Source organism: Pezoporus flaviventris, unplaced genomic scaffold, assembly GCF_033815535.1.
Source record: "Pezoporus flaviventris isolate CSIRO_AGI_PZ_B2104156 unplaced genomic scaffold, CSIRO_AGI_Pfla_v1 ptg000188l, whole genome shotgun sequence".
Lineage (NCBI taxonomy): Eukaryota > Metazoa > Chordata > Aves > Psittaciformes > Psittacidae > Pezoporus > Pezoporus flaviventris.
The window spans coordinates 3,082,573-3,107,500 of NW_026892736.1; the positions used below are offsets into that span (position 1 = coordinate 3,082,573).

At 67.8% G+C, this 24,928-nt stretch overlaps 3 protein-coding genes across 4 annotated transcripts in view; 2 read left to right on the forward strand and 1 right to left on the reverse strand.

Moving 5' to 3' along the window:
* Nucleotides 1–803: 803 nt before the first annotated feature.
* LOC133262104 (C-type lectin domain family 4 member F-like) lies at nt 804–3,451 on the reverse strand. The gene is made up of 7 exons (XM_061441037.1): nt 3,303–3,451; nt 2,726–2,836; nt 2,368–2,448; nt 2,220–2,276; nt 1,981–2,132; nt 1,040–1,152; nt 804–960 (listed from the first exon to the last, which is right to left on the reverse strand). The coding sequence occupies exons 1-7, from the start codon at nt 3,367–3,369 to the stop codon at nt 804–806; spliced, it is 738 nt and encodes a 245-aa protein (XP_061297021.1). The 5' UTR covers nt 3,370–3,451.
* Nucleotides 3,452–5,326: 1,875 nt separating this feature from the next.
* On the forward strand, nt 5,327–14,118 carry LOC133262124 (RING finger protein 145-like). The gene is given in 10 exon segments (XM_061441060.1): nt 5,327–5,859; nt 6,908–7,016; nt 7,512–7,603; nt 8,124–8,359; nt 8,446–8,621; nt 8,710–8,850; nt 10,714–10,896; nt 10,969–11,116; nt 11,384–11,740; nt 13,765–14,118. Coding segments are annotated over 10 exon segments (2,325 nt in total). The 5' UTR covers nt 5,327–5,330.
* Nucleotides 14,119–17,531: 3,413 nt separating this feature from the next.
* The window catches only part of EBF4 (EBF family member 4), a 25,243-nt gene continuing 17,846 nt past the window's right edge, over nt 17,532–24,928 (forward strand). Inside the window, exons 1-5 of one of the 2 annotated variants that reach the window (XM_061441072.1) lie at nt 17,532–17,777; nt 18,419–18,534; nt 23,161–23,317; nt 23,447–23,510; nt 24,355–24,410. In XM_061441072.1, the coding sequence (XP_061297056.1) occupies nt 17,532–17,777; nt 18,419–18,534; nt 23,161–23,317; nt 23,447–23,510; nt 24,355–24,410 (639 nt within the window). Of the gene's footprint in view, nt 17,778–18,388; nt 18,535–23,160; nt 23,318–23,446; nt 23,511–24,354; nt 24,411–24,928 lie in introns of those variants that run through there. The other variant, XM_061441073.1, reaches the window with a different exon arrangement.

The window sequence follows — 24,928 nt, forward strand, 5'->3', positions numbered from 1 at the left end:
GGATGCACCCGTGCCCGGTGAGTGGGGGCAGGTTATGGGTGCCAGCAGTGCTGGGAATGGGCTGGGTGCTGCTGGTGGAGCTGTGGGTGCAGGGGGGTCCTGGGATCCCATCCCACTGCAATGGCAAGGTGAGGGGCTGGAGCCATGGCACCATGACCCCCATGGCACCACAGCCAAGGGCAGCAAAGGGCAGGGGAGGGATGGGCAGAGGGGCTGGGGGGGCTTAGAGTGATGGAACCATGGATGGGTTGGGATGAAGGGACCTTAAAGCTCCTCCAGCCCCAACCCCAACCCCTTCCACTGGAGCAGCTTGCTCCAAGCCCCTGTGTCCAACCTGGCCTTGAGCACTGCCAGGGATGGGGCAGCCACAGCCTCTCCATTCAAGCCCTTCCCATGTGCCCCCACCCTCAGCGTGAAGAACTTCCCTGTATCCCATCCACCCCTTCCAGCTGGAAGCCCAAACTCCTCATCCCATCCCCATGCGCTGTTGTAGGAGCCCCTCTCCAGGTTTTCTGTGTCCCCTTCAGGCACTGGAGCTGCTCCAAGGTCCCTCTCCAGGCTGAACCTTCCCGGCTCTCCCATCCCGGGGCTCTGGGGGTGCTGGACTCCCCCCTGCATGGGGAAGGCCAGAGGCAGCCGCAGGAGGTGCAGTGGGAGCAGTTTAATCACAGCCCGGCACCGGGCTGCCTGGCTCTGGGGGAGCGGAGGTCCCTGGGGTCCCATCCAGCTCTCCAGCATGGTGCTGGCGACGGCTCCAGCAGCGCAGCGGCGCTGGGTCTGGGTCCGGGTCCCTCCCCGCGGCCTCAGGGCGCGCTCAGGTCCCTCTTGCAGACCCAGGGGAAGGTGAAGTTGCAGTTGTGGTCGTTCCAGAGCCCGTTGCCCACGGGGTGGATCTGGGCGCAGCTCTCCCGGCCCCACTGCCCGTGGTCGGTGCCGTCCGGCTGCCCCGGCGCCCAGAAGCTGCTGGGTCACAGTGGGGTCGGTGGGGGGGGTGCTGGGGGGGCTGAGGTCCCCCCTGTGCCCCCCAAGCCCCGCTCACCTCTGCGCCTGGCTGTAGGCGGTCCCGTCCACCCAGTGCCAGGACCCCCCCGGGCCCGTGGCCGTCAGCCCAATCCAATAGGATCCTCCTCTTGCTTCCCGTGCCAGGTAGTCCTGAGGGACGTGGGACAGGCAGGGAATACGGGGGGGGCATGGACGGGGTCATGAGCAAGGGGTGTGGGCAGTGGGTACAGGCAGGAGTGGGCACAGGGCAGGAGATGGTGGGGATGGGGGGTACAGGCACAGAGAGGGGCCACGGGCAGGGGTACCTGCAGCAGGAGAGGAGACCTCTCCAGGCAGAAGAGGGCATGGGCAGGAGAGGGCACAAGGGGACATGGGGCGTAGGCAGGGGGTACGGGCAGGGTTTACAGGCAGGAGAGGACATGGGCAGGGGATATGGGCAGGAGGGCACAGATGGGGATACAGGCATGGGCAGGAGAGGACAGGGATAGGGCTGTGGGCAGGGGTATAAGCAGGGGATGGCACAGATCGGGGTCATGGGCAGGGGGTACGGGCAGGGGATATGGGCAGGGGATATGGGCAGGGGATATGGGCAGCGGGTAATGGTGGGGAGAAGGCATGGACAGAGGGCACAGGCAGGGGGTATGGGCAGGAGAGGGCACGGATGGGGATACGGGCAGGGGTATAATGAGGAGATGGCACAGATCAGGGTCATGGGCAGGGGGTGTGGGCAGGGGATGTGGGCAGGGGATATGGGCAGTGGGTAATAGTGAGGGGAAGGCATGGATAGAGGGCACAGGTAGGAGGTATGGGCAGGAGAGAGCACGGATGGGGATACAGGCAGGGGGCACGGATGGGCAGGGGTATAAGCAGGAGGTGGGACAGACTGGGATCAGGAGAAGGCATGGGCAGGGGGCACAGGTAGGGGTCATGGGCAGGCGAGGGCCCGGATGTGGGTACGGGCAGGGCCACGGGCAGCACCTGCTCGTCGGGGCCGGTGACGGAGGCGAGGTGCGCGTGCACGGCGCGGCAGGCGGCCTCGGCATCGCGCCAGGGCTTGCGCTCCCCGGAGAAGAAGTAGATGTGGCCGCGGTGGTGCCGCCAGCCCAGCGCCAGAGCCTGCAGCCAGCAGCCTGCGGCACCCACGGTCACTCACCGGGAACACCGGGGGCACCCCCCGGGACACACACCCCCCCCCTCAGGGCACCCCCGTTCGTTACCGAGCTGCTCCTTCCGCTTCTGCACCGCTGCCAGGCTCTCAGCGGGGCTCCGGGTACCTGGGGGGTCAGGAGAGGCGATGGGCAGGGGCGCAGGCAGGGGTGCAGGCAGGGTGATGGAGGGTACGGGCAGCCCCACGGCCCCTCTCACCATCGGGCTCGGGCAGCAGATGGGTCCCGACTGCTGTGAGCTCTGCCCGCGCTGCCCGCAGCTCTGCCTGGCCCTGCATGTCTGGGGGAGACAAGTCACAGGGTCAGGTCCTGCCAGCCCCTGCCTGCTCCTGTCCCCTGCCAGCCCCTGCCTGCTCCTGTCCCCTGCCAGCCCCTGATCGTTCCTGTCCCCTGCCTGCTCCTGTCCCCTGCCAGCCTCTGCCTGCTCCTGTCCCCTGCCAGCCCCTGCCCGTTCCTGTCCCCTGCCTGCTCCTGTCCCATGCCCGTTCCTGCCCCTGCCCGTTCCTGTCCCCTGCCCGTTCCTGCCCCTGCCCGCTGCCCGCCCCAGCAGCACTCACGCAGGACGATGACCGCCGCCAGCGCTGCCCCCAGCACCAGCACCAGGCCGGTGCCCGTGGCCAGGGCGGTGCTGAGCGCGCAGCAGGATGCGGCCGGAGCGGAGCGGGGACCTGCGGGAGAGAGGCCGGGGGTGCCCTGAGCCGGGTACCGGTACCGGGGATGCCCCGAGCCGGGTACTGGGGTTGCCTCCAGCCGGGCACCGGTACCAGGGGTGGCCCGAGCCGGGTACCGGCACCGGGGGTGTCCTCAGCCGGGTACTGGGGGTGCCCCCAGCCGGGTACCGGTACCGGGGATGCCCCGAGCCGGGTATCGGAGGTGCCCTGAGCCGGGTACTGGGGGTGCCCCGATCTGGGTACCGGTACCAGGGGTGTTCCTAGCGGGCTACTGGGGTTGCCCCCAGCCGGGTACCAGGGGTGCCCCGATCCGGGTATCAGAGGTGCCCCGATCCGGGTACCAGGGATGCCCTGAGCCGGGTACTGGTACCGGAGGTGCCCCCCGCCGGGTATTGGAGGTGCCCTGAGCCGGGTACCGGGGGTGCCCCGATCCGGGTACCGGTACCGGGGGCGCGGGGCTCACCTCGGGCGGGGCTGGGCGGGTACTGGATCTGCAGCCGCTCGTAGAGGTTGGGCTCGGACACGGCCATGCCCGGCTCCTGCCGCAGCGCCGGCAAAGGGAAGCCGGGGTCTGTGGGTGCCGGTTCCTGCGTCACCCGGGTCCCCCGCCCCGGGCGGCTCCGCACGGGGCCATGGGCAGCGGGCAGGGAGCGGGGGCTGCGTGGCCCCCATGCCGGGTCACATCCCTGCATCCCAAGGGACACCCCAAGGGCAGGCGGTGCTTTGTGCGCCCCAAACAGCCGGGGAAACCCCAAACAGGAGGGATCCGGGTCCTGCCCCCGGTGAGCGGTGGTGCAGGTGGGAAGCAGCGGCAGTGCCTGGCTGGGACGATGGGCGCCCAGGATAGGCGTTATCCCATTGACTCCATGCTGGCTCAGGAATGGGAGCTGCCCTCCAGCCCGGGGGAGGTCAGCGCAATGGGCACCGTGCGGGCTGGAGATCCCCACTCCCAGTGACCCCAGACCTGCTGCCATGGGGCTGCGCGCTGACACCCCGGGCCCTGCTCTGGGAACACCGGGATGCGGTGCCCCGGGATCTACGGATCCATCCTGTGTGGCTGTTGCGCAAGGGCTGACTCAGGGCCCCAGCACCCAGCCCTAAGGGCACGGATGCTGCCCGACGAGGATGAGCCAAGCAGGAGGAGGAAGGAAGCGCTTGTGCAAGGGCTGAATCATCACCGCCGCTCCTCCCCTTTGTTCCCGGAACGGGGATTGCCCCATCCCAGGCGGAGAATCCCGCTCTTCCCCTTGTTCCCCGCCACATCTCCGACACCAGGGCCCAAGTCCCCGGTGCACCGCGCTCTCCATGAGGCCTCCATAGGGCTCCGTGCCTCCTCCTCGTGGCGTGTGGTTCCTTCCTGGCCCTCCAGTTTCGGGATCCAGAGCATTGAGTGAGCCCTGGGGATGGCCGCCAGCCTCGGAGAGCAGGGATCCGAGATGCTGCGCACTGGCACAGCCGTGAGCACGCCGCCATCGGGGTATCCTGGTGGTCCAGCAGCAAGGGGAGGGATGGGCCCTGCCTGGGAGCATCCTGCGCGCGCCTGGCTCCACATGCACATCCCTCGGCACGGCGTCCCCGCCTGCTTCCTGTCGGAAGGGGCCTTGTCCAGGTCCAACTCTTCCCTCCTGACACACGGGGACTCCACAACGCGTTAAAGCTGTACCGCAGGCATGCTTTAGTCAGCGCTGAGGCGCAGGGGGATCGCTCCTCCAAAGCCATTCCTGCCTTCCCTTTGCCGCTCAGACCGTTTATGTTACCTACAATGACTACAGGGAGATGAGATTGCTTCCCACCTCATCCATGTGCAAAACCTGTTCCCGTCTAGGATTAGAATTGGCTCGCTGGCATTCGCCCCATTGATGCGCTCACGCAGTGCCTCCTGCTGCTGGTGGTTAGGGGTCGCGAGGATGAAGGCCTGCAGTTCCTCTTCATCCCCGTGAGTAGCCTCTTGCTCCCACACTCAATGGGGTTCCACTTCCAGACTCAATGGGGTTTCGGCTCCTCCCCAACCCTCGCGGTCGGGACAAGCCGGGTTTATGTCTCTTAAAGCAGAAAGCTGTCAAGGCACCACTGTGGGTGCCTGCACCCCTCCTTCCAGCTCTCCCCGTTCCAGCAGAGCGGAGCAGCCCCACGGATGCCGCCACACCGGATAAAGGGGGCAAGGGGATCCCAATGGGAACGGGAACGCCTGTCCCATAAAGGCTTCCATGGCACCCGCAGCGTGCCCCACGGCTGTGACAGCCCCAGGCCGCTGAGGGACGGGACACGGGGACCCCAGGGGAGCTCAGCGGACCCCCAGCCGATCCCAATGGATCCCCCCTCATCCCACTGCACCCCAACACCCCCCGGCTCCCCGCCGCCTTTCCCCTCTCAAAATGGCGGCCGCCGCCCGCCCTCAGCGCCTGCCCGCACCCAAGATGGCTGACGCGGGGCGGGGCCTCAGCGGTGACGCCTCGCCCCCCGCGCAAGATGGCGGTTGCCCTCATCCAAGATGGCGGAAGGCACGGGGGGGAGAAGAAGGGCTGTGCCCTCTTCTAAGATGGCGGGCGCGGCGTCAGCGCGGCTCCCCTGGCGCGAAGCCTCTTTGTGACGCGCTGGGCGTAGGGGCGGGGCGGGAGAAAGCGAAAGTGGCGTTGGGAGCGGAACGGGAACGGGAACGGGAACGGGAGAGGGAGAGGGAACGGGAAAGAGAGCGGGGCCCGCCCCGGCGGGCGGCGGCAGGGCAGACAGGCCCCCATCCGGGCTCTGCGCGGGCGCCCCCTGCCGTACCGGAGGAGCCCCGGGGGTAGCCCCGGGGGGTCCCCCCGTTGCGGGCTGCGGGACGCGGGGACCCCCCCCCCCGGTGCGGGCCATGTCCCGGCTGGAGGCCGTGGCCAACGTGGCGCTGCGGGTGCCGGGGCTGGCGCTGCTGGACCTGCTCTACCGCTGGGACCCCGCGGCCCTCGGGGAGCTGCTGCGGCCGCGCCGCGGGGACCCCCCCCTCCTGCGCGCCCCCGCGCTCCGCGGCGCGCACTGCATGGGTGAGGGCGGAGCGGGGACACGGGGGGGTCCCAAGGGATGGGCAGGGGGAGGGCACTGGGGGGGGGAGCCCAGGGAATGGCAGCGCTGGGACATGGGGGGCACATCCCAAGGAGGAGCATGGAGGGGGGGGCAGCCCCGGTACTGGCCGGGCTGCGGGCACGAGGGGACAGCGCTGGGCATGGGGAGGTTGAGGACAGCAGGGTGCACCCCGAGGGATGGGCATGGGGGGGCACCCCAAGGGATGGGCATGGGGGGGCACCCCAAGGGATGGGCATGGGGGGGCACCCCGAGGGATGGGCATGGGGGGGGCACCCCGAGGGATGGGCATGAGGACGTGTGCAATATCATGTCCGGTTGGGGCCATAAGGGTGCACCCCAAGGGATGGGCATGGGGGGGGCATCCCAAGGGATGGACATGAGGATGTGTGCCATATCATATCCAGCTGGGGCCGTAAGGGTGCATCCCAAGGGATGGTTGGGGGATATCCCAAGGGATGGACATGAGGATGTGTGCCATATCATATCCAGCTGGGGCCGTAAGGGTGCATCCCAAGGGATGGACATGAGGATGTGTGCCATATCATATCCAGCTGGGGCCATAAGGGTGCATCCCAAGGGATGGACATGAGGATGTGTGCCATATCATATCCAGCTGGGGCCGTAAGGGTGCACCCCAAGGGATGGGCATGGGGGGGGCATCCCAAGGGATGGACATGAGGATGTGTGCCATATCATATCCAGCTGGGGCCGTAAGGGTGCATCCCAAGGGATGGGCATGGGGGGGACATCCCAAGGGATGGGTAAGTGGGGCACACAAGGAGGCACCCTAAAGGTGGCTGGGTTAGGAGCATGGAGAGGGAGGGAGGACACCCTAAGGGGTGTGCACACTGGGGACAGCCCAGGGTGCTCTCCATGATCGGGGGTCACCCTCTTGCTGTGGCTGTCCTGGTGCCAGCACCGTGTCCCCAGCGCTGGGTCCCTGCCCCTCCAGTGCCAATGGGGGCACTGAGGGGGGGGCTCAGCATCACCCCCGGTCCCTCTGCGCAGGCCACGTCGTGTCCCTGGTGCTGCTGCTGCTGCCGCTGCGCTCGCTGGTGAAGCTCTACCTGCACCTCCTCAGCGGGCTGCTGCTCAGCGCCGGCCACTCACTGGCCAGGTGACACCGGGGACGGGCGGGACATGGGGGGGACAGCGGGGACATGGGGGGCATGGGGGACATGGGGGAGACAGGGGGGACATCGGGGACATGGGAGAACTGGGGACATGGGGGAGACAGGGGGGCATGGGGGGCACGGGGGACATGGGAGCACTGGGGACATGGGGGAGACGGGGGGGCATGGGGGGCACGGGGGACATGGGAGCACTGGGGACATGGGGGGCACCAGGGACATGGGGGACACCAGGGACACAGGGGACATGGGGCAGACAGTGGGGACGTGGGGGGCGCTGGGGACATGGGGGGGACATGGGGGACACCGAGAACATGGGGGGCACTGGGGGCTTGGGGGTTGCACCGGGGACATGGGGACATGGGGGGGACATGGGGGACACCGAGAACATGGGGGGCACTGGGGGCTTGGGGGTTGCACCGGGGACATGGGGACATGGGGGGGACATGGGGGGCACCGGACCTGACCCTCTCTCCCTGCAGGGACTACGTGCACCAGGAGCTGGAGTCCGGCTTCCAGGGCGCTGTGCTCCGTGAGCCCGCGGCGCTCAGGGCCTCCATCAGCACCCTGGCAGGTGGGGGGGGGGTGCAGAGGGGCCGAGGGAAGGAGCTGGGGTGCGGGGTGAGGAGAGGCTCCCTCCCCAGGACCCGGTCCTGGACCCCCCCTGTGCTGGGAGCACCCCGGAGCGGGAGCAGCAGCGCCGGGAGGGGATCCTGCCCCTCTGCTGTGGGGTGGGGAGAGCTGAGAGCGGCTCCAGGGGCTGAGGGGGGTACAGGGAACGTGGAGAGGGGCTGGGGACAAGGGAGGCAGGGATGGGATGAGGGCTTCCGGCTGGAAGAGGGAAGAGCTGGGTGGGATACAGGGAAGTTCTTCCCTATGAGGGCGGTGGGACACGGGAAGGGGTTGAAGCCGTGGCTGCCCCATCCCTGGCAGTGCTCAAGGCCGGGCTGGACACAGGGCTTGGAGCAAGCTGCTCCAGTGGAAGGGGTCCCTGGCGCTGGATGGGCTTTAAGCCCCCCCCATGTATGAGGTCCCAGGGGTGTCTCCGTGCAGGCCGAGCTGTTCCCTGACCCCGTCCCGTCCCGTCCCCGCAGCCCAGCTCTGCCTCTGTGCCCTGTGCTCGCTGCTGCTGCGGTGCCGGCGGCCGTGGCTGCTGCTGGCTCCGGTGCTGCCGGTGCTGGCGCGGCTCTGCGGGCTGCCCCCGCCGGCGCTGCCCCTGCTCCACGCCGCGGCCGCGCTGCTCACCCTCACCGTGGTGCTCTGCCTGCTGGGCCCCCACCTCCTGCCCCCCGTGCGCCTGGCGGCCGCCGCCGCCACGGACCTGATGGAGGTGAGCGGGGCTGCGGGCTCCCGTCCCGCCCCACACGTGTGGGGCTGCCCCGCTGAGCGCCCTTGTGCCCCCCCCTTCCCCCGCAGGCGCTGGAGCTGTCCCGGCTGCTGGCGCTGGGGGTGTCCCTATGGAGCCGGCTGGCCGTGCCCCTCCTCTTCCTCGTCTTCTGGCTCGTGCTCTTCTCCCTGCAGCTCTGCGCCTTCCTCGCCTCGTCCGGCACCCCCCTGAGCGCGCAGGGCTTCCTCTTCCTCCTCCTCAGCAGGTAGGAGCGGGCAGCCCGGGGGTTGAGGAGGGTCCGGGCCTTGGGGTGCTCCCGGCGGGCCCGTGACGGCGGCTCGGCTCCCTTGCAGCGCGGCCGAGTGCTGCAGCACTCCCTACGCCCTGCTCGGCCTCACCTTCACCGTCTCCTACCTGGCCCTGGGGCTCCTCAGCCTCTGCAAGTTCTACCTGGTGGGGTTCAGCGCCTTCCACACCGGCAACGGCACGCACCGGTGAGCTGGGATGGGGACAGGGATGGGGACAGGGATGGGGACAGGCACCGGTGAGCTGGGATGGGGACAGGCACCGGGGAGCTGGGATGGGGACAGGGATGGGGACAGGGATGGGGACAGGGATGGGGACAGGCACCGGTGAGCTGGGATGGGGACAGGGATGGGGACAGGCACCGGTGAGCTGGGATGGGGACAGGGATGGGGACAGGGATGGGGACAGGCACCGGGGAGCTGGGATGGGGACAGGGATGGGGACAGGCACCGGGGAGCTGGGATGGGGACAGACACCGGGGAGCTGGGATGGGGACAGGCACCGGGGAGCTGGGATGGGGACAGGGATGGGGACAGGGATGGGGACAGGCACCGGGGAGCTGGGATGGGGACAGGCACCGGGGAGCTGGGATGGGGACAGACACCGGGGAGCTGGGATGGGGACAGGGATGGGGACAGGCACCGGGGAGCTGGGATGGGGACAGGGATGGGGACAGGCACCGGGGAGCTGGGATGGGGACAGACACCGGGGAGCTGGGATGGGGACAGGGATGGGGACAGGCACCGGTGAGCTGGGATGGGGACAGGCACCGGGGAGCTGGGATGGGGACAGGCACCGGGGAGCTGGGATGGGGACAGGCACCGGGGAGCTGGGATGGGGACAGGGATGGGGACAGGCACCGGTGAGCTGGGATGGGGACAGGGATGGGGACAGGCACCGGTGAGCTGGGATGGGGACAGGCACCGGTGAGCTGGGATGGGGACAGGGATGGGGGCAGGCACCGGTGAGCTGGGATGGGGACAGGCACCGGTGAGCTGGGATGGGGACAGACACCGGGGAGCTGGGATGGGGACAGGCACCGGTGAGCTGGGATGGGGACAGGCACCGGGGAGCTGGGATGGGGACAGGGATGGGGACAGGCACCGGGGAGCTGGGATGGGGACAGGCACCGGGGAGCTGGGATGGGGACAGGCACCGGGGAGCTGGGATGGGGACAGGGATGGGGACAGGCACCGGGGAGCTGGGATGGGGACAGGGATGGGGACAGGGATGGGGACAGGCACCGGGGAGCTGGGATGGGGACAGGCACCGGGGAGCTGGGATGGGGACAGGGATGGGCACCGGGGAGCTGGGATGGGGACAGGCACCGGGGAGCTGGGATGGGGACAGGCACTGGGGAGCTGGGATGGTGACAGCGATGGGGACAGGGATGGGCACTGGGGAGCTGGGATGGGGACAGGGATAGGGATAGGCACCGGGGAGCTGGGATGGGGACAGGCACTGGTGAGCTGGGATGGGGACAGGCACCGGGGAGCTGGGATGGGGACAGGCACCGGGGAGCTGGGATGGGGACAGGCACCGGGGAGCTGGGATGGGGACAGGGATGGGGACAGGCACCGGTGAGCTGGGATGGGGACAGGCACCGGGGAGCTGGGATGGGGACAGGCACCGGGGAGCTGGGATGGGGACAGGGATGGGGACAGGCACCGGGGAGCTGGGATGGGGACAGGGATGGGGACAGGGATGGGGACAGGCACCGGGGAGCTGGGATGGGGACAGGCACCGGGGAGCTGGGATGGGGACAGGGATGGGCACTGGGGAGCTGGGATGGGGACAGGGATAGGGATAGGCACCGGGGAGCTGGGATGGGGACAGGGATGGGGACAGGGATGGGGATAGGCACCGGGGAGCTGGGACGGGGACAGCGATGGGGACCAGTGAACTGGGATGGGAACAGGGACAGGGTTGGGCACTGGGGAGCTGGGATGGGGACAGGCACGGGGACAGGCACTGTTGGGCCGGATGAGTTGGGGACCCAAGGGGACAGCGCAGGGCAGGTCCCGGTGCCGCCTCACGCCCCGCTCCGGCAGGGGGGTGACGGAGGGGGTGACGCTGCTGCTGCTGGCGCTGCAGACGGGGCTGCTGGACCTGCCGGCGCTGCAAAGGACCTTCCTGCTCAGCATCATCCTCTTCATCGTGCTCACCTCCACGCTCCAGTCCATGATCGAGATCGCGGACCCCGTCCTGCTGGCGCTGGGGGCCTCCCGCAACAGGTACCGGGGCTGGGGCCCGGAGGCGCTGTCCCTGGGCTGGATGTGCCCCGCTGAGCTCCGCGCGTCCCATAGGAGCCCCTGGAAGCACTTCCGCGGTGTCAGCCTGTGCCTCTTCCTGCTGCTGTTCCCCTGCTTCCTGGCCTACAAGATCGCCCACTTCTTCCAGCTGGATTTCTGGCTGCTCGTCCTGGTCTCCAGCTGCATGCTCACCTCGCTGCAGGTGCGGGGCGCAGCCGGATCCCTGCTTACCCCGTCCCTATGGCGCTGCTGGGGGGGGGGGGGATGAGCCACGTCCCGAGAGAGCTGCATCCCATCTCCGTTGGGTGCGGGAGGGGGCTGCGGCAGCGGGGCGAGGGGCGATGGGGTCATCCGGAGCGGGGGGTTCGGGTGGCTCTGAGGCAGAAGGTCCTCGCAGTGGGGCTGGCGGAGCGGGGCCTGCTGGACCCGAGGTGCGCGGGTGCCAAGGCCGTGGCGCGGCTGCCCGCAGGTGATGGGCACGCTCTTCATCTACGCGCTCTTCCTGGCGGAGCCGGTGCGGGAGGCGGCGCCGGGCCGCGTGGACGAGGCCATTTACTGCGTGAGGGCGCTGAGCCGGGGGCTGGAGTTCCTGCTGGCGCTGAGCGTGGTGGCCTACGGGGCCTGGGAGTCGGTGCTGGGGCAGTGGAGCTGGCTGGGGGCCGCCGTGCTGCTCACCCACGCCTACCTCAACGTGTGGCTGCGGGCGCGCTGGGGCTGGCGCAGCCTCCGCCTGCGCCGGGGGGCGGCCAGGAAGGTGCGGGCCCTGCCCAGGGCCACGCGCGGGCAGCTGCGGCTGCACGATGATGTCTGCGCCATCTGCTTCCAGGTGGGTGCAGGGGGTGCCGTGGGCACTATGGGTGCTGTGGGTGCTGTGGGCACTATGGGTGCCGTGGGTGCTGTGGGCACTATGGGTGCTGTGGGTGCTGTGGGCACTATGGGTGCTGTGGGTGCTGTGGGCACTATGGGTGCCATGGGTGCTATGGGTGCCATGGGTGCTATGGGTGCCGTGGGCGCTATGGGTGCCGTGGGTGCTGTGGGCACTATGGGTGCTGTGGGTGCTGTGGGCACTATGGGTGCCATGGGTGCTATGGGTGCTGTGGGTGCTATGGGTGCCGTGGGTGCTATGGGTGCTGTGGGCACTATGGGTGCCATGGGTGCTATGGGTGCCGTGGGTGCTATGGGTGCCGTGGGCGCTATGGGTGCCGTGGATGCTATGGGTGCCCTGGGTGCTGTGGGCATTATGGGTGCCGTGGGTGCTATGGGTGCTGTGGGTGCTGTGGGCACTATGGGTGCCCTGGGTGCTATGGGTGCCCTGGGTGCTGTGGGCATTATGGGTGCCGTGGGCGCTATGGGTGCCATGGGTGCCGTGGGTGCCATGGGGGCTGTGGGCATTATGGGTGCCATGGGTGCTATGGGTGCCGTGGGGGGCTGTGGGCACTAAAGTTGCCATGGGTGCTGTGGGCATTATGGGTGCCGTGGGTGCTATGGGTGCTGTGGGTGCTATGGGTACCATGGGGGCTGTGGGCACTGGGGGTGCCATGGGTGCTGTGGGCATTATGGGTGTTGTGGGTGCCATGGGTGCTGTGTGCCAGGAATGCCAGGGGTGCTGTGTGCCAGGGATTCCATGGGTGCTATGGGTGCCGTGGGTGCTGTGTGCCAGGGATGCCAGGGGTGCTGTGGGCACCATGGGTGCCATGGGTGCTGTGGGTACCATGGGGCCTGTGGGTGCCAGGGGTGTCATGGGTGCTGTGGGCACTGGGGGTGCCAGGGGTGCTGTGAGCGCTATGTGTGCCATGGGTGCTGTGTGCCAGGGGCGCTGTGGGCACCATGGGTTCTGTGGGGGCCATGGGTGCTGTGGGTGCTGTTAGCACCTGGGGTGCTGTGGGCACTGTGGGCGCCATGAGTGCTTCAAGTGCTGTGGATGCTGTGGGTGCAGTGGATGCTGGGAGGGCCATGGGAGCTGTGGGTGCTATGGGTGCCGTAGATGCAGTGGGTGCCGTGTGCTGGGGATGTCAGGGGTGCCCATGGGTGCTGTAGGCACCATGGGTGCAGTGGGCGCTATGGGTGCCGTGGGTGCTATGGGTGCCACAGGTGCCTTGGGCACTGTGGGTGCAGTGGGTGTTATTGGTGCCATGGGTGCTATGGGTGCCACAGGTGCCTTGGGCACTGTGGGTGCAGTGGGTGTTATTGGTGCCATGGGTGCTATGGGTGCCACAGGTGCCTTGGGCGCTGTGGGTGCAGTGGGTGCTGTGGGTGCTATGGGTGCCACAGGTGCCTTGGGCGCTGTGGGTGCAGTGGGTGTTATTGGTGCCATGGGTGCTATGGGTGCCACAGGTGCCTTGGGCACTGTGGGTGCTGTTGGTGCCATGGGTGCTATGGGTGCCACAGGTGCCTTGGGCGCTGTGGGTGCAGTGGGTGTTATTGGTGCCATGGGTGCTATGGGTGCCACAGGTGCCTTGGGCACTGTGGGTGCAGTGGGTGTTATTGGTGCCATGGGTGCTATGGGTGCCACAGGTGCCTTGGGCGCTGTGGGTGCAGTGGGTGTTATTGGTGCCATGGGTGCTATGGGTGCCACAGGTGCCTTGGGCGCTGTGGGTGCTGTTGGTGCCATGGGTGCTATGGGTGCCACAGGTGCCTTGGGCGCTGTGGGTGCAGTGGGTGTTATTGGTGCCATGGGTGCTATGGGTGCCACAGGTGCCTTGGGCACTGTGGGTGCAGTGGGTGTTATTGGTGCCATGGGTGCTATGGGTGCCACAGGTGCCTTGGGCGCTGTGGGTGCAGTGGGTGCTGTTGGTGCCGTGGGTGTTGTGGGCGCCGTGTGCCGGGGCTGAGGCCGCGCTGTGCCCGCAGGACTTGGCCGTGGCCGTGGTCACCCCCTGCAGCCACCTCTTCCACGCCGCCTGCCTGCGCCAGTGGCTCTGCCTGCAGGACACCTGCCCCATGTGCCACCAGCAGCTCCAGCGCGGGGACCGCGGGGACCAGGCCCAGGAGGAGGAGGAGGAGGAGGAGGAGGAGGAAGGCAGCGCGAGGGCCCGGCCGCAGCCCCATGGAGGGGACGGGGAGGAGGGCGCGGAGGATGCCGGAGCACCCCCGCACCATCGCCCCCCTCATCCTCACGCCTCCAGCCCTCACCCCAGTGCCACGCAGCATCCGCCCCCCCCCGAGCTCCCTGCTCACCCCCGCAGCAGCCAGCACCCCCCGTAGCACCGCGGGCTGCACGGGGACCCCCCCCATGGGGCACAGGGCACCCCAGCGCCCGCACCCACGAGGACTCTGTAGCAATAAAGCCGAGGGGACGCTGCTGCGCCCGAGGCAGGGGCTGCTCCGGTCGCCCGCGATGGGACCTGACAGCGTGTCCGGGGGGCACGGGGCTGCTGCGGGTGTGGGGAGGGAGGGGGTGCCCCGTGGGTGCCATCCGCGGTTACCCCACTTGATGGCGGGGGGGCTGGGTCACTTTGCAGGGGGGGTTCCAGGGGTGGCCAGGGCTTGGTGTGGGACTGCAGGGGCTTGGCCTGGGCCTGGTGTGGGTCTGGCATGGGATGCAGTGGGCTTGGCATGGGTCTGGTGTGGCTCTGGCATGGGATGCAGTGGGCTTGGCATGGGTCTGGTGCTGGATGGTGTGGGTCTGGAGTGGCACAGGCTTGGTGAGAGTCTGGCAGGAGCTTGGCAGGGGATGGTCTGGGCTTGGTGTGAGTCTGGCAGAGGATGAGGTGGGATCAGCTTGTGCTGCCTTTGCCGATGCACCTGACAGCCCCTTCCGTGTCCCATCCCTGTCCCTTCCCTGTCCCATCCCTTTCCCATCCATTTCCCATTCCATTTCCCTTCCCTTTCCCATCCCTTTCCCATCCATTTCCCATCCATTTCCCTTCCCTTTCCCATTCCATTTCCCTTCCCTTTCCCATCCCTTTCCCATCCATTTCCCTTCCCTGTCCCATCCCTTTCCCATCCATTTCCCTTCCCTTTCCCATTCCATTTCCCTTCCCTTTCCCATCCCTTTCCCATCCATTTCCCTTCCCTGTCCCATCCCTTTCCCATCCCTGTCCCATCCCTTTCCCATCCCTGTCCCATCCCTTTCCCATCCCATTCCCATCCCTTTCCCATCCCATTCCCATCCCATTCCCATCCCTGTCCCATCCCTGTGCCGGGTCTGGGCTCCATCTCCACCCCCGGCAGATGAGGCTGGGCCCAGCCCTGCCCAGGATCCCCATTCCCATCCCTACAGGAGGGGGGAAGCGGCCCCCCCGGTGCCGGCTGCAGGGTTGGGGGGGCAGCGCGGGGGGTCCCTGGGGAGCTGGTAAATGGATTCCCCCCCCCGGCTGCACTCAGGCTGCCGGCAGCGGCTCCCATGGGTCCTGCAGCCCATTAATGGGAGCGGGGGAGGAGCCGGCCACAGATCCCAACTGGGGTTAATGGAGACGGGGGGAGCCCCCCGGTACATCCCCAGCACCCTCCATCCCCATCGCCCTCAGCCCCCGCTGCCCCCCAGCGCGTCCCCTCTGCTCGCAGCGCATGGCTGGGGGGTGCCGGGCGTCCCTGTGGGTGCCCCCAGCAGTGGGTGCAGCAGCTCCCCGCCCATCGCTGGCCCCACACGGGGTTGCTGTGGGGCAGCCGCAGCCCCCCCGCTCCCGCAGCCTCCATTAGCGCCCATTACCGCGGCCGTGCCGGGGAGCGCGGCTCCCCACGGGGCCGGTCCCGGGGGAGGCTCCGCACGGCCCTGCCTGGAAATGGGGGGAGCAAGGACAGAGACAGGGATGGACAAGGGCACAGCTGGAGGGGTGCATGGGTGGGCACTGGGGTGCACAGGGGCACGGATGCATGGATGCATGGATGCCGGAGACGTGTGGGTGGATGCTGGGGTGGATGTGGGCATGGAGAGATGGATGCTGGAATGGACATGGGCACGGATGGATGGGTGCTGGCAGGGATGGGAGGGTGGACTGTGAGACACTGGGGTGGACAGAGGCGTGGGTGGATGCATGCATGGATGCATGGATAGATGAATGGATGGATGCGTGGATGGAGGGATGGATGCATGGATGGATGGATGCAGGCATGCATGGGTGCATGGATGGATGGATGCATGGACAGGGGCACGGACAGATGGACACTGGGACAGACGGAGATGTGCATGGGTGGATGCTGGGATGGATGTGGGCATGGATGGACGGACACCAGGATGGACAGGAGCACAGACAGATGGACACTGGCATAGATGGGAGCATGGATGGACGGACAGCCGGTTTTGGCAGAAGCCATAGGGCCCCACCAGCCCTCAAGAGGGTCTTGGGGTGCAGTGGGGTCACTTTGGGGTACCCTGGGGTCACTCTGCAGTGTCTGGGGGGATGCACCGGGATCGCTCCAGGGTCTCCGCAGGGTGCCCCTGGGGTGTCGCAGGGGATTCAATGGGGTCCCTTTGGGGTCCCTCAGCGCACACAATGGGGTGTCCACGGGGTCTCCTCACCGTGTCCCAGGGGATTCAATGGGGTCCCTTTGGGGTCCCCCAGCGCACACAATGGGGTGTCCCCGGCCTCTCCTCACCGTGTCCCAGGGGACTCGATGGGGTCCCCCAGCGCACACAATGGGGTGTCCCCGGCCTCTCCTCACCGTGTCCCAGGGACTCGATGGGGTCCCTTTGGGGTCCCCCAGCGCACACAATGGGGTGTCCACGGGGTCTCCTCACCGTGTCCCAGGGGATTCAATGGGGTCCCTTTGGGGTCCCCCAGCGCACACAATGGGGTGTCCACGGGGTCTCCTCACCGTGTCCCAGGGGATTCCATGGGGTCCCCCAGCGCACACAATAGGGTGTCCCCGGCCTCTCCTCACCGTGTCCCAGGGGATTCAATGGGGTCCCTTTGGGGTCCCCCAGCACACACAATGGGGTGTCCCCGGCCTCTCCTCACCGTGTCCCAGGGGATTCAATGGGGTCCCTTTGGGGTCCCCCAGCGCACACAATGGGGTGTCCGCGGGGTCTCCTCACCGTGTCCCAGGGGATTCAATGGGGTCCCCAGCGCACACAATGGGGTGTCCCCGGCCTCTCCTCACCGTGTCCCAGGGGATTCAATGGGGTCCCTTTGGGGTCCCCAGCGCACACAATGGGGTGTCCACGGGGTCTCCTCACCGTGTCCCAGGGGATTCAATGGGGTCCCTTTGGGGTCCCCAGCGCACACAATGGGGTGTCCCCGGGGTCTCTTCACCGTGTCCCAGGGGATTCAATGGGGTCCCCAGCGCACACAATGGGGTGTCCGCGGGGTCTCCTCACCGTGTCCCAGGGGATTCAATGGGGTCCCTTTGGGGTCCCCAGCGCACACAATGGGATGTCCCCGGCCTCTCCTCACCGTGTCCCAGTGGATGCAGTGAGGTCACTCTGGGGCACCCCCACTGGGGTCACTTTGGGGTCCCTCCGGGGTGTCCCGGTGGGGGAGGCCCCGCAGCCCCCCCCCCCCCCTTCCCGCTGCCCCCGGGGGCCGCCCGGTGCCCGGCGCGGCTCTGGCCGCGGAGCCCCCTCCGCCGGGGCGGGGAGCGACCGCTCCTCCCCGGAATGATGTCAGCCTGCCCGGCCGCGGCCCCCGCCTCCCCCGGCGGCTCCGGCCCTGCCTCCCCGGGGAGGCGGCGGCGGCATGGCCCGGGCCGGCGGGGCGGCGGCGGCGGGGCCGCGGCGGCGGGTGCTGGTGCTGATGGTGCTGGTGGCCGCGGCGGCGCGGCGGGGCCGGGGCTCGGGCCGGCGGCGGGGAGGCGGCTCCCCCGGGCCCTCCGGTGCCCCCGGGCCCCTGCCGCCCCCCGGGCCCCTCCTGCTGCTGCTGCCGCTGCCGCTGCCGCTGCCGCCGCCGCCGTCCCGCGCCGCGCCCGCCGCCGCCGCCCGCCCGGTAACGAACCGCTCCCGCCCCATCCCGGGCCGCGCCTGCCCCCGCCCGCGGGCCTCGACGGCCTCCTCCCCGCTGCATCCCTCCCTCCGCTCCCCCGAGCCTGCCCGCATCCCTCCCTCCACTCCTCCTCTGCTGCCTCCATCCCTCCCTCCCGCCCTCGCAGCCTCCCTGCATCCCTCCCTCCAGCCCTTTAAGCCTTCCTCCATCCCTCCCTCCAGTCCTCCTCTACCTCCCCCCATCCCTCCCTCTATCCCTCCTTCCACTCCTCCTCTGCTCCCTCCATCCCTCCCTCCAGCCCTCGCAGCCTCCCTCCGCTCCCCTAAGCCTTCCTCCATCCCTCCCTCCACTCCTCCCCTGCCTTCCCCATCCCTCCCTCCCGCCGCCCCCCTCCCGGTCCCCGCACTTGGCTCCTGGTCTCCTTCGTCTCCAACTTCTCCGGCCCTGCCTCCGCCTCCCGCCTGCCCCCCCCCCCCCGGCCGGCTCCTCCCGCTCCCTCCCGGGTCCCCCCCCCCCCCCCCCGCCGCCGCCGATGCCGCTTCCCCGGCGGCCCCCGGCACCTGCCCGGCTCTGAGCTCCGCTCCCGGCCCCGGGGCAGGAAAGTTGGGGTCGGGCGCTGAGCCCCTGCCATGTTCTCCGTGCAGGAGGCGCTGCCCCGGGGGGGGCTGCCCATGAAGGAAGAGCCCCTCACGGCCGGGCTGCCCTCGGTCCGCTGGCTGCAGGGCACCGGCATCCTGGACGCCAGCACGGCGGCGCAGAGGTAAGCGGCTCCGCGGGCACCCCGGGCACTGCGGGCATCCCAGGCTCCACGGGCATCCCGGGCTTTGAGAGCATCCTGGGCTCCACGGGCATCCCGGGCTTTGAGAGCATCCTGGGCTCCACGGGCATCTCGGGCTTTGAGAACATCACGGGTGCTGCAGGCATCCTGGGCTCCACGGGCATCCCGGGCTTTGAGAGCATCCTAGGCACTGCGGGCATCCCAGGCTCCATGGGCATCCCAGGCTTTGCAAGCATCCCGGGTGCTTCAGGCATCCCAGGTTCCACGGGCATCCCGGGCTTTGAGAGCATCCCAGGCGCTGCAGGCATCCTGGGCTCCGCAGGCATCCCTGGGCTCTGTGGGTATCCTAGATGCAGTGGGCATCCTGAGTGCTGGGGGTCTGCTGGGCTCCCTGAGCATCCCAGGCTCTGTGAGCATCCCTGGGACTGAGGGCACCAAGGGCTCTATGGTCATCCCAGGCTCTGTGGGCATCCCAGGTTCCATGGGCATCCTGGGTGCGGTGGGCGCTTCAGGTGCTGTGGGTACGTTGGGCTCTGTGGGCATCCCCAGCACTGTGGACATCCCGGACTCCACGGGCATTCCGAGCTCTGCGAGTATCCCAGATGCAGTGGGCATCTTGGGTGCTGGGGGTATGCTGGGCTCCGTGGGCATCGCAGGCTCTGCAAGCATACTGGGTGCTGCGGGCATCCCAAGCTCCATGGGCATCCCAGGCTCCACGGGCATCCCAGGCACCACAGGCATTCTGGCTGCAGTGGGCATCGCAGGTGCTGGGGTTATTCTGTGCCCCACGGTGGTCTTGGGCTCTGTGAGTATCCCGGGCACCGCAGGTACCCTGAGCTCCACGGGCATCCCAGTCACCATGAGCATCCCGGGCTCCACGGGCATCCCAAGCACTGCAGGTATCCCGAGTGCTGTCAGCATCCCAGGCACCGGGCGCTGCAGGCATCCCAGGCACTGTGAGCATTCCGGGTACCAGGGACTCCATGGGCATCCTGGGCACTTTGAGCATCCCGGGTACCACCGGCTCCGCAGGCATCGTGGGTGCTGGGGGCAGCTGGGAATGATGGGTACCCCAGGCACCCCACAGAACCCGGATCCCTGGACCCCTTCGACATCCCAGATGCCTCATCCCCATGGGGTGCTCGGGGCACCCCCCACGCCCTGACTCCCTGGGCCTCAGGGATGCCTGCGTGCCCTGGTTACTGCAGGACTCCGCAGACATCAGCACCCATGGGTGCTGGGGCATCCTGAGCCACCCGGGGCCTGGTGTCCTGTGTTGGGAGAGCCGGTGGGTGCTGGCTGAGGGACAGGAGCTGCGAGAGGTTTGTGCACCCCATCCCTGTCCTCTGGGGGTGCTCAGGGCTCTGTGCACCCCATCCCTGTCCTCTGGGGGTGCTCAGGGCTCTGTGCACCCCATCCCCGTCCTCTTGGGGTGCTCAGGGCTCCGTGCACCCCATCCCTGCCCTCTCAGGATGCTCAGGGCTCCGTGCACCCCATCCCTGTCCTCTCAGGATGCTCAGGGCTCCGTGCACCCCATCCCTGTCCTCTCAGGATGCTCAGGGCTCCGTGCACCCCATCCCTGCCCTCTCGGGGTGCTCCGTGCACCCCATTCCCCTGTTTTCTCTCCACCCTGTGCCCAAAGGGGCCTGGGTGCAGCTGGGGGACACCTCACCCCTGTCCCCACCACGCCATCTCCCGCTGTCCCCCCTCTGTGGGGTTCAGGGGGCTGTTAAGGTGGGGGTTGAAGCCGTGGGGGATCCCTGGGTTCCCCCCAATAGCACTGGGATGCTCAAAACCTGCTGCACCCCCCCCCATCAATCCTTGGGGGGGGGGCACCCACATCCCAACCTGGAGCCCCCCACAGCCGCTGGACCGATGGTCCCACAGCCCCAGGGACTTCTCTGTGCCCCAAGTATGAGAACAGGAGTGAACTCTGCCCCCCAGAACCTGCGATGTGGGGGGACAAGGGGGGCACCCAGGGCTGGGACCGCTGCAGCCGCTCCGGTGGTGCCCTATGCCCAGTGTGCGAGCATGGGGCTCACAGACCCCCTGTCCCTACAAGCCTCAGGTGCCCCCCAATCCCCTCCTGTCCCCCCCATCCCACCATGGTACCCATGAGCTCGGCGCGTGCCGCATGTGCCAGCCATGACACACACGTGCACACGCGTGTGGGGTGTTCATCGCCCCCAGACTCAGCCTCCCTTCACCTGCACCCCCTTGGACCCCCATTGGGGCGGGGGGGTCATACATCCCCCACCCCACCCCCCAGCATCACTCACAGACACCCCCATTCCTATATGGTCCCATGGCCACCGCAGCTGCATCCATGGGCTCCTGGGTGTCCTGGTGCACCCATAGGGTGACCCTACGGGGTGGGGTCCCTCTTCCCCGCCCTGTTTTGGGGTGCAGTGGCTGACGGCCGGGCCAAGGGAAGCTGCTGCTTTCCTGGCAGAGCCGGGTGCTGGGAAGTGCTCTGATTGCTGTTAATAATTAATGGCAACGGGCTCAGCACGGAGCACCGGGAGCGGGGAGGCTGCCATCAGGCATCGCCTCCCCCCGCAGCACGGCAGGGATCCAGGGATGGGAACGGGAATGGGGTCTCCATCCCTTGCAGCCCTATGGCACAAGGGTCCCCTTCGGGGGGGGGGACCAGGGACAGCCGTGGGGTCTGGCCCCGTGTTTGTTGTCGGGGATGCTGCGGCTCCCCAGTGATGGGTTTAATGAGCTTCTGTCCTCATCGCACACGGGTGTCCCCGAGGGGGCCCAGCTTCACATTGGCCTTGCTTGGGGCCCACAGTGGTGCTGGGGGGGTAATTAAAGCCCAAGGGGCGTCATTACAGGGGGTGAAGGTGCCTGAGGTCCCCTGTGCACCCAGTGAAGCCCCATGGGAGCGGTGCTGGGAGGAGCGATACGGGGGGGTCTCAGCCGTGCAGGAGCAAAGGACCCCCCTACCTGGCTCCATCCCCAAGCACCCATTAGGTGAGGGTCACATCCCTCCATGGCCAGGGCTGGGATATGGGGGTGCTGAGGGGTCCTGCCCCACATTGGGTACCCATGGGAACCACTCCCAACAGCTTGACACCCCCCCCCCCCCCAACCTCCCCCCTGTCCCGATGTGCCCATGCGCATAGGGCTGGACCTATGGCATGAGGCGCTGACCCCACCGACTGCCCAAGGGAAGGGAACCCCCATCGCCATCCCCGTTCCCGTTTTCATCAGGAAAAGGGGAACTTCCCTCAGCATCAGGTGCCCCCAGCCCTGCCTGCGCTCGGGACAGGACCGGGGACAAGAGGGGATGGCACTGGGGACGGGAGGGGATGGGGACAGGAGGGGATGGCATTGGGCACAGGAGGGGATGGGGACAGGAGGGGATGGCACTGGGCACAGGAGGGGATGGGGACAGGAGGGGATGGCACTGGGCACAGGAGGGGATGGCAGTGGGGACAGGAGGGGATGGGGACAGGAGGGGATGGCACTGGGCACAGGAGGGGATGGCAGTGGGGACAGGAGGGGATGGGGACAGGAGGGGATGGCATTGGGGACAGGAGGGGATGGGGACAGGAGGGGATGGCACTGGGCACAGGAGGGGATGGCACTGGGGACAGGAGGGGATGGCAGTGGCGACAGGAGGGGATGGGGACAGGAGGGGATGGGGACAGGAGGGATGGCATTGGGGGCAGGAGGGGATGGCAGTGGAGACAGGAGGGGATGGCATTGGGGACAGGAGGGGATGGGGACAGGAGGGATGGCATTGGGGGCAGGAGGGAATGGCAGTGGAGACAGGAGGGGATGGCAGTGGAGACAGGAGGGGATGGCATTGGGGACAGGAGGGGATGGCAGTGGAGACAGGAGGGGATGGCAGTGGAGACAGGAGGGGATGAGGACAGGAGGGATGGCATTGGGGGCAGGAGGGGATGGCAGTGGAGACAGGAGGGGATGGCATTGGGGACAGGAGGGGATGGCATTGGGGACAGGAGGGGATGGCATTGGGAACAGGAGGGGATGGCAGTGGGCACAGGAGGGGATGGGCACAGGAGGGAATGGCACTGGGCACAGGAGGGGATGGGGACAGGAGGGGATGGCATTGGGGCAGGAGGGGATGGGCACAGGAGGGAATGGCACTGGGGACAGGAGGGGATGGGGACAGGAAGGGATGGCATTGGGCACAGGAGGGAATGGCACTGGGCACAGGAGGGGATGGGGACAGGAGGGGATGGCACTGGGCACAGGAGGGGATGGGGACAGGAGGGGATGGCATTGGGGCAGGAGGGGATGGGCACAGGAGGGAATGGCACTGGGGACAGGAGGGGATGGGGACAGGAGGGGATGGCATTGGGCACAGGAGGGAATGGCACTGGGCACAGGAGGGGATGGGGACAGGAGGGGATGGCACTGGGCACAGGACGGTAGAGCGCTGGGCACCGTTTCCCCCCCGGGGCCCGGCGCTGGCTTCAATGGGGCACCGGGCTAACGTGGCCGTGGGGCGTTAGGGCCCTGGGTGCTCCCCGTGTCGCCAGCCCCGGGGCTCAGGCGCTGCCCCCGGCTCCCCGCTGGCGCTGGGGGTGCCCGGGGCTGGGTCCCCCCGTTCACCGCCGTCGCCCTCCGCAGCGGCGTGGGCCTGGCCCGGGCGCACTTCGAGAAGCAGCCGCCGTCGAACCTGCGGAAATCGAACTTCTTCCACTTCGTGCTGGCCATGTACGACCGGCAGGGGCAGCCCGTGGAGATCGAGCGCACCTCCTTCATCGACTTCGTGGAGAAGGAGCGGGTGAGCCCCTGCCCACCGGGCACCCCCGGCTCATCGCGCCCAGGGCGGCTGCGGGGTTGGACGGGGGCACCGGGAGGGGACCGGGATGCGCGTGTGCCCCCCCCATCCATCCAACCGTGATCCCCCCAGGAGCAGAACGGGGAGAAAACCAACAACGGGATCCACTACCGGCTGCAGCTGCTCTACAGCAACGGTGGGTGATGGGGGCGTGGGGCGGGGGCACGGGGGCATGGGGGCATGGGGATATGGGGATATGGGGATATGGGGCATGGGGATATGGGGATATGGGGCATGGGGATATGGGGATATGGGGACATGGGGATATGGTGATATGGGGCATGGGGACATGGGGATATGGGGATATGGGGCATGGGGATATGGGGATATGGGGCATGGGGATATGGGGATATGGGGCACAGGGATATGGGGATATGGGGCATGGGGATATGGGGATATGGGGACATGGGGATATGGTGATATGGGGCATGGGGATATGGGGATATGGGGATATGGGGATATGGGGCACGGGGATATGGGGATATGGGGATATGGGGCGTGGGGACATGGGGATATGGTGATATGGGGCATGGGGACATGGGGATATGTGGATATGGGGCATGGGGATATGGAGATATGGGGCGTGGGGACATGGGGATATGGGGATATGGGGCATGGGGATATGGGGATATGGGGCGTGGGGACATGGGGATATGGTGATATGGGGCATGGGGACATGGGGATATGGGGATATGGGGCATGGGGATATGGGGATATGGGGATATTGGGACATGCGGATATAGGGATATGGGGACATAGGGATATGGAGATATGGGGACATAGGGATATGGGGATATTGGGACATGGGGATATGGGGACATGGGGCATGGGGATATGGGGACATGGGGCATGGGGATATGGGGACACGGGGATATGGGGACATGGGGACATTGGGACATGGGGATATGGGGATATGGGGACATGGGGATATGGGGACACGGAGGGGTACAGGCCGGGCTGTGACCCCGCTGTCACCGCAGGGCTCCGCACAGAGCAGGATCTCTATGTGCGCCTCATCGACTCCATGTCCAAGCAGGTAACGGCACGGGGCTGGTGCCTGGCACACGCGTGTGCACATGGGGTGTGCCAGAGGGGTCATCGGTACACGTGTGTGCCAGGCAGGCACATCTGTACATGCATGGGCAGCGCAGGCACATCTGCACATGTGTGTATCAGGCAGGCACATCTGTACATGCATGGGCAGCGCAGGCACATCTGCACATGTGTGTATCAGGCAGGCACATCTGTACATGCATGGGCAGTGCAGGCACATCTGCACACATGTTTGTGCCAGGCCGGCACATCTGTACATGTGTGTGCCAGGGCGACACATCTGTACATGCATGGGCAGCGCAGGCACATCTGCACACGTGTGTGCCAGGCCGGCACATCTGTACATGCATGGGCAGTGCAGGCACATCTGCACACATGTTTGTGCCAGGCCGGCACATCTGTACATGTGTGTGCCAGGGCGACACATCTGTACATGCATGGGCAGCGCAGGCACATCTGCACACGTGTGTGCCAGGCCGGCACATCTGTACATGCATGGGC

What these genes read in the sequence shown, in the direction of transcription:
- LOC133262104 (XM_061441037.1), bottom strand. Translation starts at nt 3,369, where the DNA reads ATGGCCGTGTCCGAGCCCAACCTCTACGAGCGGCTGCAGATCCAGTAC. An exon ending in GAAGCGGAAGGAGCAGCTCG is followed by an intron (nt 2,133 to 2,219) that starts GTAACGAACGGG and finishes TGGGTGCCGCAG; the next exon opens with GCTGCTGGCTGCAGGCTCTG. An exon ending in GCCTACAGCCAGGCGCAGAG is followed by an intron (nt 961 to 1,039) that starts GTGAGCGGGGCT and finishes GTGACCCAGCAG; the next exon opens with CTTCTGGGCGCCGGGGCAGC.